At 54.6% G+C, this 12,141-nt stretch overlaps 1 protein-coding gene across 1 annotated transcript; it reads left to right on the top strand.

Moving 5' to 3' along the window:
• Nucleotides 1–969: 969 nt before the first annotated feature.
• TNNT1 (troponin T1, slow skeletal type) lies at nt 970–11,763 on the top strand. The gene is made up of 14 exons (XM_090259438.1): nt 970–1,018; nt 2,362–2,404; nt 2,511–2,524; nt 2,827–2,874; nt 3,076–3,120; nt 3,835–3,856; nt 5,559–5,619; nt 6,365–6,481; nt 6,720–6,797; nt 8,857–8,970; nt 9,256–9,365; nt 10,731–10,821; nt 10,937–10,977; nt 11,629–11,763. Exons 2-14 carry the CDS (start codon nt 2,373–2,375, stop codon nt 11,672–11,674), a joined length of 819 nt encoding a protein of 272 aa, XP_090115564.1. The 5' UTR covers nt 970–1,018; nt 2,362–2,372; the 3' UTR covers nt 11,675–11,763.
• Nucleotides 11,764–12,141: the final 378 nt, after the last annotated feature.

Genomic DNA, 12,141 nt, shown 5'->3' with positions numbered 1-12,141 from the left:
AGAACCAGAAAGAGCTAAAAAGGCAGAGACTCAGACGCAGAACCAAAGAGAGACACGGGGTCACAGGCACACGGGAGACCCGAAGACACAGGCCCCAAGAGAGGCAGATGCACAGAGACACGCACAGAAATGCAGACAAGAAAGGCGGAGAGATGGGCTGAGTGAGAACACAGAGATGCAGAGAGAGACCCAAACAGAGACCCAAACGGAAACCCAGAGAAATGCATAGAAACAGAAACAGAGAGACTGCAGATAGTGAAACAGAGACCAAATGAGGGATACCAAAGGCACAGAGGGGTGAGGAATTCCTCCCAGGGGCTGGCTGCCCTGGAGGTCAAGGTCGTGGTTTGGCAGGGAAGGAAGGAGAGAGATTCCAAAAAAAGGTCCGTGGCAGATGGAGGTGTGTGTGTGTGTGTGGGGGGGTAAGGTCACGAAGGCCTGACACCTCCCCCCTCCCTCTGCGCACACCTGCTTCCCTGCTTTAGCGCCTGTTGTCACCAGGGTGGAATCCTGGTGGCAGACAAAGGGAGGGGGTGGGGAGAGAGTGACGGAAAGATGGACAGAGAAAGGCACACGCAGAGACACACAATGGAGAGTTACAGACACAAAGGAGAGACAGAGAAACGCTATAAGAGAGGGATGCCCAGACAGACACAGGAAGGGGGATGAGAGCCTTGGAAAGAGAAAACATCTCTTGTTCCCCTGTCATCAATATGCATTATCTGAGGACCTCTGTCTGCTAAGCCCAGGTACTTCAAAGCATAGAGTGCCACGTGCTATAGGGAGTGGGGAGCATGGGGGGTGCTGGTGGCGTGGAGAAGGGGTCGCAGCTGCCAGGAGGTGCCTGGATCATTAACATGGAGCCAAAGTAAGGGCGGGGCTTTCTGCTCCCGGACCAATGTTTGGGGAAAGGAATTCTCCCCCTCCCTTCCTCTTCGCTGGGGCGGGGCCACGCTCCATTATAAACTAGGGGCTTCAGCTGCCCAGCACGTTTGTGCCTCTGCTGACCCAGCCTTAGGTAAGGGCTGTGATCTCCTGGGTGGGAGGGTGGGAGACAGGACAGGTATGGAGAAGAGGTATGGATGTGGAAAGGGTATGGATGTGAGGGTTTGGGGGTTACTGAAAATGGGGGTGCCTGGACTTGGATGTTCCAGAATATAACCTTAGGACCTCAGAAGTCTGAGAATCAGGGAATCTCAGAAATTGGGGGAGGGTGTCTGGGCTTGGATGTCCAATAGTCTGGGAGTCAGGGCTGGGGGATTAGAATTGGGGGGGTCTGGGAATCGAGGACTCAGGATCTCTGGTCTTGTGATTCGAGGTTTTAGAACTTGTAGGGTCATAATTTGGGGTACCATGAATTGGACCTCAGAGTTTGGGCATCTGATTTGGGGGCCTCATTATCTTGAGGTTTCAGAATTTAGGGGGTATCAGGTTTCAGAATTTAGGGGGTGTCAAGACCTGGGGTCTCAACTCGTGTCTCAGAATCTGGACATGAGGACTCGCTGATGCATCTTAAATTGAGGGATCTCAGGATCTTTGGGTATTGGGATTTGGGGGGTACCTTGGGGCCTGGGGAATGCCAGATATTGGGGGGTCTATTGAGGGTGAGGATGAGGCTGGTGGACAGACGTTGCTCTTGAGGTGGCCTGCCTCCCCCCTGGCTGTGGGTGAAGGTGAAAGGAGAGAGGTGGGAAGATACCCAGCCAGAAGGGAGGGGTGGTTTCTGGGGGCAGGAGAGGGGAACAGGTGTGGCTAATTCTCCCAAAAGCTGCCCTCCTCCTCGAGTCCCATTTTAGATGTCCTCTGTTTTATTGTCGGTGACATCCCCCCAAAATAGCCTGTGGGGCAGCTATTGTCTTCAAGCCACTGTCCCGTCCCAAATACCTTCTCCTAATCTGACTCGGATCAGGTTCCCATGGACATGTCATAAGACAAAAGAGGACAGCTGGCGGGGTGTGTGCATGTGTGTGCAGGAGCCCCAGCTTTGGGGCTGTGCCTGGACCGCACCTCCCAAAGCCTGTCCTCACATGCCTTAGGAGTTGGACTCTGTCCCGGCTCAGACCCAGGAGTCCGGGCCCCCAGCCCCTCCCCCCTCAGACCCAGGGGTCCAGCCCCCAGCCCTTCCCCCCTCAGAGCCAGGGGTCCAGGCCCGCAGCCCCTCCCCCCTCAGACCCCTTCCACCCAGACCCAGGGGTTCAGGCCCCAGCCCCTCCCCCCTCAGACCCAGGGGTCCAGCCCCTCCCCCCTCAGACCCAGGGGTCCGGGCCCCCAGCCCTTCCCCGCTCAGACCCAGGAGTCCAGGCCCCCAGCCCTTCCTCTTGGGGCCTACACTCCACACCCTTCGTTCTCTGTGGCCCTCAGGTCGCACCACGATGTCGGACGCCGAGGAGCAAGAATGCGAGGAGTGAGTGTCGCTTGCGTGGGGACTGGGGGCTGGAGAAGCGGAGACATGCCCCCTTCTCCCACGTCTGACTCTTCCCCTTCCTCTTTCTCTCGCACCTTGTCCTCAGGGAGCAGCCCGAAGGTGAGTGGGGAGTGCGCTCCCTTGGGGGGTGGGGACCCCACGTGGATCTCTTGGGAGGGGCCCGTGCAGAGAGGCGGGTGGGCACCCGCGTCCCGACTCCCACCCCCTGGGTTTCCGGGCCGTGTTTCCAGCGCGATCTCCGCACAGCCGTCGCGAAAAGCTCACTGTGCCGGTCTGCAGCTGCGATCCAGGGGGGGCCCCGCCCCGCTGAGACTCGCACCCTGGTCTCTGCGCCCACTCCACCCCATCCCGGGCCCCCTGGGCTCCTAACGGCTTCTTTTCTCTGCCCCGATTCCTTCCAGAAGAGGAGGCTGCCGTGGAGGAGGAGGGGGAAGCTGTGGACTCCGCAGGTTGGAGCTGGACGCGGGAACGGCCTGGGGTGCAAGCCATGGCCCAGGGGTGGAGGCCGGGCTGGGGCTCCCGACGGCCTGGCTTTCAGCTCCTTTAACAGCCTCTCCACTCTCTTCCCTCTCTCCTCTCTCTTCTCCCGCACCCGGGCGTGGCCGCTCCCCCCTTCCCGCATCTCTCCCCAAATGCGCGCTTCTCCCCAGAACCCCCCCCAGCCCCCGAAGAACCGGAGCCGGTGGCAGAGCGAGGTAACCGCGGCTGCTTCGCTTCCCGAGAACGATTTCGGGGCTTTCCCGTCCCGATATCCTCGGGACCCTGACCTCCACGGGGACTCCCTTCAGTCCGCACACCCCAATCCCTGGCCTGGTCTTTGAAGCCCCGGAGAGCCCGCGTGGCCACGAAGGGAAATTGCCTCGCAGCGACGTTAACGTTTTCCCTTCTTAAAGGGACTGACACCCACGCAAGCCTTCTTCTCCCGCCTGGAAGAATAATTAATAGAAGGGTTGCATGTTTGCCCCAACCCTGTCTGTTACTTTTTTCCTCCATATACATTCAAAGGTTGGGGCCTGGGTCGCAGAAGGGGCTGGCACTGGAAGTCTGGGATTCCCGTGTCCCCCAGGGGAGTGGGCTGAGGTCAGAACTCCTGAATCACTGAATGAAGAAAGGGCTTGGGGACCCCTTGCACTTCTAGGTCTTGATGGAAGAGGTCTGGGTATGTTGAAGGGGGTGTCTGGGGTTTGCACCCCTGGGTTCCCAGAGAAGTGGGAGGAGGTTCCCACACCAGTTCTGAATGTATATCTGATGCGGCCACCCTAATTTCCCTTCTCCTTCCTTTCTCCCCCTGCCACCCCCCACCCCCCAGAGCGGCTGGAGGAGGGAAATGGGCTCCTGAGAGCCAAGACTGGGGGGGGGTTGTCATCAGCCCCCCATGAACTAACTATCTCTTTGTATCCCCCCACCAGAAGAGGAACGCCCCAAACCAAGGTGAGACCCTAGGAGGGTGGGGGATCCAAACAACACCATCCCAAGTACGTCCCCCACATCCAGAGATGGGGTGCAAGGAAGGCAGAGGAAGAGAGTGGGGAACTTGAAACAGAGGAAAGGACAGTTTGCTCCTGTAGCAAACATTTCTGGAGAACTTTCCATGGTGTTTGGGGGACAGACCCATCTACCCTGTTAGTGCAAGAGACCCAGATACAGTTATGGTAGCAGCCAGGGTTCTAGAGTAGCCCAGGTCAGTGCTCTACGTTTGCCCTAGGCAATCAAGGAGGGCTTCTTGGGGGAGGTGGTGCTTGTCTACCTGAAGGAAGTGGAAGGGGGATTGTAGGTGAGAAAGTGGTGTGGTGTACGTTAGGTCCAATGGCTGATCTAGGTCAGTCTTTCAGGGAGCAGACGCAGACACAGGTCATCCTGAGGAGGGGGAGCCTAAACTAGGGGTGGCATGGGGGGCTCATGGCAGGGAGAGGGTCCTGTAGGAGGTGACATTGTGGCCAAAGCTAGGAGGTGCAAGGAGGCAGCAATCTGAGTGTGAGAGAAAACCTAGAAGCAGAAATTCTCGGGCCTTGTGTGGGCAGTGCCGTGAATTTCAAGGTGGCTTGACTCTAGGGTACAATAAGAGGCAGGGCTGTGAAAGCCAGGGCACTAGGGAGCCACAGAATCGTTTGGAGCAGAGGAGGCATAGGGTCAGATCTGGGTGAGGAGCACAGATGTGACACAGGGTCAGGGAAGGCTTGGTGGAGGAGGAAAGGTCTCAGGGATAAAGTGTGTCAGGGGAAGGGCATTGTCAGCAGGTGAAATAGCACGTGCAAAGGCCCTGGGGCGCAAGAGCATGGGACATGGCCAAGGAGGCCAGGGAACAATGAAACGTGCTGTGTGTCTGAGTGAGGAGACAAGAGCTTAGGAGGGAGTCTGGGGCTTCAGACAGAGTTGAGGAGTCCTGAGTAATTGATAATAATTGAAGTTGAAGTCACAGGGCGAATGATATTGATCATGAGACTGTCCTATGGATGAATACAATGGCTCACTGGGGGACAAGGAGACAGATGGGACAGCCAGAGGAGTAGGAAGCAAGGCAGGAGGAGGCATTTGATGCCTCAGAAACCAAAGAGAGAAATAAGACAGAGGGCTCACCTACCCCAGCAGCCTCGCTGAATACAAATACAACAGGTGCAACTTCAAATTTTTGTAGCCAAATTAAAAAAAGACAAAACACATGCCCTGGCTGGTGTGGCTCAGTGGACTGAGTGCCGGCCTGTGAACCAAACGGTCACCGGTTCGGTTCCCAGTCAGGGCACAGGCGAGGGTTATGGGCCAGGTCCCCAGTTGGGGGTGCGCGAGAGGCAACCACACATTGATATTTCTCTCCCTTCGTTCCCCCTCTCTAAAAATAAATAAGTAAAATAATTTTAAAAAAAGACAAAACATGTAGAACTAATCTTAATATCATATTTTGTTCAATTGGTGATATCTGAAATTTCATCCGTTCAACTTGTAATTGACATAAAACGTGAGATATTTTAGATTATTTTGTTTGTAGTTAAATGCGGGTTCCACTGACAGTCCCTCTCCATTGGGACCAAGCACGTCGCAGGTGCTGAGAACCGTGTGGCCGGTGGCCGCCACGCTAGCGCGGCTGGGATTGTCAGGGACCTCACGCTGCTCGCTGTCTTTCTCTTCTGTCCATCAGCCGCCCCATGGCTCCACTGATGCCCCCAAAGATCCCAGAAGGGGAACGCGTGGACTTCGATGTAAGTAACAGGAGAGGTGGATTAAGGTCGGTTGAGGCCCCGGGCACAGAAGAAAATATTGGGCCCTTAAAAAAAAGAGAGACTGGGAAAATAAAAAGACATTTTAAATTATGCATATTTTATGCAGCGTAGTAATGAAACCAGACTTGGTGTCATTAGAAAAAAGTGTAAAGTTGGGGTTTTGCGGGGCCCTTCAGAAGTCGGGGCCCAGGGCGCGCGCCGGTGCGCCCGCCGTTAAATCCGCCTCTGAGTGACAGACATCCCGCCCCCAGCAGCGAGCAGCTGCGAGCCCTTCGTGCAAATTAGGAAAAGGTGCGTCTCATTCTGCCCCCATCGGGAAAGACGTCCTAAAGTCAAGTAGGGTCAGAACATGGTGCTTTGCTGCCACCTGCTGGACATTTCTTTCTTTCTTTAAAAAAACGATTTATTTGTTTATTTTATTTTTAGAGAGAGAGGAAGGGAAGGAGAAAGAGAAGGAGAGAGACATCACTGTGTGGTTGCCTCTCACTCACGCCCCCAACCGGGGACCTGACGTGCAACCTAGTCATGTGCCCTGACTGGGAATCGAACCAGCGACACTTGGCTCGCAGGGCAACGCTCAATCCACTGAGCCACAGCAGCCAGGGCTTTGGACATTTCTTAACAGTCAGACCCATCGATTTCCCCGGGAAAGGGCGCCCTCCCGCCCCGAGCGCCCCCAGGCGCTGCGCGGGGAGTGACCAGGCTCCCACCGTCTGTCCTGCAGGACATCCACCGGAAGCGCCAGGAGAAGGACCTCTTGGAGCTGCAGACGCTCATCGACGTGCACTTCGAGCAGCGCAAGAAGGAGGAAGAGGAGCTCATTGCACTGAAAGAGCGCATTGTGAGTCGAGGGAGGGGGGCTCCCCAAATTCTTCCCTCACCCCATGCCATCCTCTGAGTCTGGGGCATAACGGAGAGTCGTTCCCGTTCAAATCAGACCCGAGGCTGAAGCTTTAGGAAAAGGACCCAAGCCTGGCCACACTCAAAGTCGTGCATTCTTTGCTCTGGACATCATCTGGCGAGGGGTAGCGGGTGAGTGGGTGGTGGTCCTGCACCCCTAATTCTTCTCCGCTCCTCAGGAGCGGCGCCGGGCGGAGAGAGCTCAACAGCAACGCTGCAGAACCGAGAAAGAGCGCGAGCGTCAGGCCAAGCTAGCGGTGGGTGCCTTTCTCCTCTATTTTCCACGCATGATATTCTTTGTGATCCCCAAAAAGTCCCCGTGCTGTGTTGTTCAAGGATCTTTCTGTTGAAAGGAACTGAAACCGCCACCCAAGCTGGATTCAGCAGAAAGAGAATTTTATTGTCTCATCCAAAACTAAAAGTCTAGGGTGTGCTTGCTTCAGGCATGGCTGGATCAAGGGACTCAAATAACATCACAAAGACTCAGCTTTTCTCTTACCATCCCTTGGCCCATTTTCTCTGGACATTGTGGTGACCAACTCATCTCTGTTTGCCTGGGACTTTCCTGGTCTGGCTTTAGGCCTTGGAAACGTGACCTGTGGTGGCATCAAGGAAGTGCCCACCTGAACCACTTAAGGAACAGCAGTAGGGGGGCGGGGTAGGCAGGATAAGGGTCTCCCTGAGATGTTTATGTCCCCATTCCTGGAGTCTGTGATTACAGTACCTTATATAGCAAAAGAGAGTTTGTAAATGTGGTTAAGGATCCGGAGATGGGAGATGACCTTGAATTATTCTGGGGGACTCAGTGTTATCACCAGGTTCCATGTAAGAGGGAGTCAAGGGGGTCAGAGATCTTTGAAGATGGAGGAAGGGGCCACGAGCAAAGGGATGCAGGCAACCCCTAGAATGTGGAGGAGGTAAGGACATGGATCCTCACTGGAGCCTCCAAAAGGAACCAGCCCAGTTCACACCTTGGTTCTACCCAGAACCCTGTGTCAGACTTCTGACCTGCACAACTGTAAGGAAATAAATTTGTGTTGTTAAAAAAAAAAAGTCCAATCACAGCTGACATTCAATGTTATCTTAGATTCAGGTGTACAGCATAGTGGTCAGACATTTATGTCATTTACGAAGTGACGCCCTCCCCCCCCAAGTCTAGTACCTATGTGGTAGATTTGCTGTTTTAAGCCACTAAGTGTGTAAAGTACAGTGATCCCTCACTTATCGCGGATATTACGTTCTAGAACACCCCGCGATAGGTGAAAATCCGCGAGGTAGGAACTTTACATTTATTTTAGTATTTGCTGTACAGTACCTCAAGATCCCACAATATAGCGAAAAATCCGCAATAAATAATTAAATATAATATTTTTAAAAAACCCGCGATACAGTGAGGCCATGATAAGTCAAGCACAATATAGAGAGGGACTACTATATAGCAGCCATGAGAAAGTAACTCAGCCCTGGCTGGTGCGGCTCAGTGGATTGAGCACTGACCTGTGACCCAAGGGGTCGCTGGTTCGATTCCCAGTCAGGGCACAGGTCCCCAGTTGGGGGCGTGTGAGAGGCAACTGATCAATGAATCTCTCACACATTGAGGTTTCTCTCCCTCCCTTCCCCTCTCTCTAAGGAAAAAAATATATATATATATATATATATATTTAAATAAAGTAACTCAGGTGAGGAATGCTGGATGTGCAAAAACCATCAAGCCCACCTCACTGGCCCTTCCAGAGGGGAAGGCCTTCGTCTGGACAAGCTGCTGTGTCTGAAACATGCAGGGTACACGTTCTGGCTGTGACAACACCTTTGCTAGACATTCTGGAACCCCCAGAACCCCTTCTGAGGCTCAAGGCCATCAGGCTCCTTAGTGTCCCAGGCCCCCCACTGCCATCACCAGGTACCTCCTTGACCCTCTGAGGACAGTCATTCTTGTGTCATGAGACTAAGGGCGACTAAGGCCCAGAGAGGGTGAGTGTGTGCTGAGGTCACACAGCCAAGTTCACCATTGGCCACTTCATCCTGGAGGGATGCAGGACAAGCAGGCTCATCCCTCCCCCATTTACATGTTTGCTGGGTGGGGTTGCTGGGTGGGGGTGGGGGGTTACCAAGGCCCAGAGAGAAGGAGAGACCTACAGGTGGCCATACAGCAAGGCCAGGAAGGGCTGGGGTGACATCTACATGTTTGCCTGTTCCCATATTCCTAGTCTCTTATCACTCGATCTGAGCCCCTCTTCCCATCCCCATCTCAGGCCCCCTCCCCCCACAGTGGGGGGCAGGCCTTGGGGGTGAACCATTTCTCCCCCCACCCCCCAGGAGGAGAGAATGCGAAAGGAAGAGGAAGAGGCCAAGAAACGGGCTGAGGATGATGCCAAAAAGAAGAAGGTTCTGTCCAACATGGGTGGCCATTATGGGGGTTACCTGGTCAAGGTGAGTTCAGCTGGCTGGGGCCTGAGGTCTGGGTTCCCAAGGAGGAGACAGCCTAGAGCACGGACTTCTGGCTCCTGAGGGTAGGGGATGGGGGCCCGGACTCCCAGTCCGAGGGAGGAGGGCTGGGGATCTGGACTCTTGGGTCTGAGGGGGTGTCAAGGGGGTCTAGATGCCTGAGGTCCTGAGAGAGACGGTGGCTTGGATCATGGACCTCTGTGTCCTGATGTAGGGAGCCATCTGGAGGATTTGTGCTCCAACTCCAGATGCCCCCCTCCCAACCTCCAGGCAGAACAAAGGCGGGGTAAGCGCCAGACAGGGCGGGAGATGAAGCTTCGTATCCTGTCTGATCGTAAGAAGCCTCTGAACATCGACAGCATGGGAGAGGACCAGCTCCGGTAGGTGGGCGCGGGCCTGGGTGTGAGACAGGGAGATGAAGGGACCCTCATCCAGATCTGGGGGGAGGGGGTAGAAACCCTGGTGCTGTGTGACTTGGGGCAAGTGTCTCCCCCTCTCTGAGCCCCTGTAGCCTCCTTTGTGAAACATGTCACTGATATAGGACCCACTCTTGGTGGGTGCTGAGACGCAGGAGTTAAGTTCAGCTAGATAATAGCATTTCACGTTCATCGTCACATTCAACAACAGCTCAGACAGCTCAGGGCAGTAGATTTTTGTCAGGGAAGAGTAAGTTTGGTGCCTTGGCCGGTGTGGCTCAGCTAGTTGGGTGTCATCCCACAAAGTGAAAGGTCACCAGTTTGATTCCCGGTCAGGGCACAGGCTAGGTTGGAGGTTTGGTCCCTGGTTGGGACACATACAAGAGGCAAATACACATCGGTGTTTCTCTCCCTCTTTTTCTCCCTCCCTTCCCCCTCTCTTTAAAAATTAATGAATAAAATCTTAAAAAAGAAAAGAAACCTGTAGTCCAGTGTTGGTATGGAAACTACAAAACCATTACAGATAGACTCCCATTTTTCTGCTCCAGCACGTTTAGCACAATATTTCCACACTCAAAGTCACCTCGTGATCCCAAATGGCTGCGGGAGCTCCGGCCATCACATCCGAGCGATAGAAACAAGTTGCAAGGGAAGGGCCACAAAAACATCCTTGGAAGCCCCATCCACTGACCACCCCTACCTGCAAGGGAGTTGGGAAGAGTGGCTTTTCAAAAAAAATTAGATTTTATGTATTTATTTTGAGAGAGAGAGAGAGGGAGGGAGGGAGGAAGAGAGGGAGAGCAGCATCGATGTGAGAGAGACAGCAATCCGTGGCCTGAGCCACACCTGTCAGGGCGAGGAGAGTGTTTAACTGGGCCTATTACAAAGAGTTCTGTTTCTGAGGAAGAAAGGGATAAGGGATATTGGGTGGACACCCAGCCATCTCTTCCACAGTTTTAGTTCTACTTTTTTTTTGGAGAGGGAAACAGGATCCAAGTCACGCGGCCATAGTCACCAGTCAGAGAATGGGAGAGCTGGGACTTGAACCAGGGCTTTCTGAGCCTGGAGTCTGGAGTCTGGGTCCTTAGCCATGACTTCATTCTGATTTAGGGGAATATGAATCTCCATTGTCGGTAGGGAGAGAGTGAACAGAGGTTTTAAAAGCCTTTGCTTCAATTCCCATGGAATATTTCCGCCTCAAGTATTAACCAAATCGTACCAATGACACCAAATCCAGAGCCGTGCTGTGTGGCTTTGGCCGGTGCCTGCGACCTCTCTGGGCATAGGGCGTGGCCAGCCCCGTCCATGACAGGCTGTCTGTCCTGCCAGGGACAAGGCCCAGGAACTGTGGGACTGGATCCACCAGCTGGAGTCCGAGAAGTTTGACCTGATGGAGAAGATGAAGCAGCAGAAATATGACGTGAGGCCCAGCTCTGGGGGGGGTGGGGCCCGGGCTGGGCTGGGACGGGGCAGGGCAGGGTGGACAGGCCTGTCCCCCAGCTGTCTCAGCATCTCCCTCCCGCCTCCCTCCACAGATCAACGTGCTCTACAATCGCATCAGCCACGCCCAGAAGTTGTAAGTGTCACTGACTGGGCTCCACACCCTCCCTCTGACTCCCGGGGTCTCTCCCTTCTCCATCCGCTTCCCTCCCTCTTGGTGTCTGTCCCTTTCTCTTTGCCCCTCATTCTGTCATTCTTCTCTGCCCTCCATTTCTATTCTGGGGTCTCAGTCACCCCCTCCATGTCCCTCTAAGTCACTGGTTCTTAAGGTTGGGGGGGGGGGTGATCTTGCCTCCCAGGGGACATCGGGCAAAGTCCAGAACATTTTTGGTTGTCATAGCTGAGAGGCGCTCCTGGCATCTCGTGGTGGGAGGGAGGGGGGAGGCCAGGGATGCCGCTCAGCACCCTACAGTGCCCAGGACAGCGCCTCAGAACGAAGAGTGATCCGACCCAAATGTCAGCAGTGCCAGCCCCCAGTCATGAACGTGACCCATGTCACCACCCACGTGAACACCTGAACTCAGCCCAGACACCAGCCCCGCATGTGCCTGGGGTCCTTGACCCTGAACCTCACCACCTCAGTCAGTGAACCTGACTGAGAACGCATTTGCCTGGCTGTCCCTCTGGGCATGGAGGAGAGCGCGCATTTTGTGGGGGCTGGGGCAGGGGTCCCATCTCAAAGGGCCAGGAAGCCCTCTTTCCTGACCGCCCCCCACTTCTTCCACAGCCGCAAGGGGGCAGGGAAGGGCCGCGTTGGAGGCCGCTGGAAGTGAGGCGGAGGTGGTGGCCCGCCCTGAAGCACCGGAGCCCTGGGAGTGCTCGCTCCATCTGTTTCTTGAAATAAACCTTCCACTTGTGGTCACCTGGCGAGGTTGTTATTATTATCGTGAACGTGCAGCCAGCTTCTCAGAGTTAATGCAATTACTATCACCCACTCCTGTTGTTTGGAGAATCCTCATGTTATATAAAGGTAAACCCTCACACATGGCTGGAGGGAAGGCCAGAGGGGACGGCGCTTTGGAAAACTGTCGGGTCCTTAAAACGTTAAACACAGAGTTACTGGCCCAGCAATTCCACTCCTCGGCGTCTGCTCAAGAGAACTGAACACTTGGTCCTCCCGAGAACTTGCACATGAATGTGGCAGCTGCGTTATTCACAGTGGCCAATAGGGGGAGACAGCCCAAGTGTCCATCACTGATGAACAGATACAGTGGAATATTACTCAGCCATGAAAAGGAAC

This window comes from Furipterus horrens, unplaced genomic scaffold, assembly GCF_987537825.1.
Source record: "Furipterus horrens unplaced genomic scaffold, mFurHor1.1.pri manual_scaffold_13, whole genome shotgun sequence".
NCBI classification, from domain to species: Eukaryota; Metazoa; Chordata; class Mammalia; order Chiroptera; family Furipteridae; genus Furipterus; species Furipterus horrens.
The sequence above is the reverse complement of the archived record's forward strand: the minus strand, read 5'-3'. Positions and strand labels throughout refer to the sequence as shown.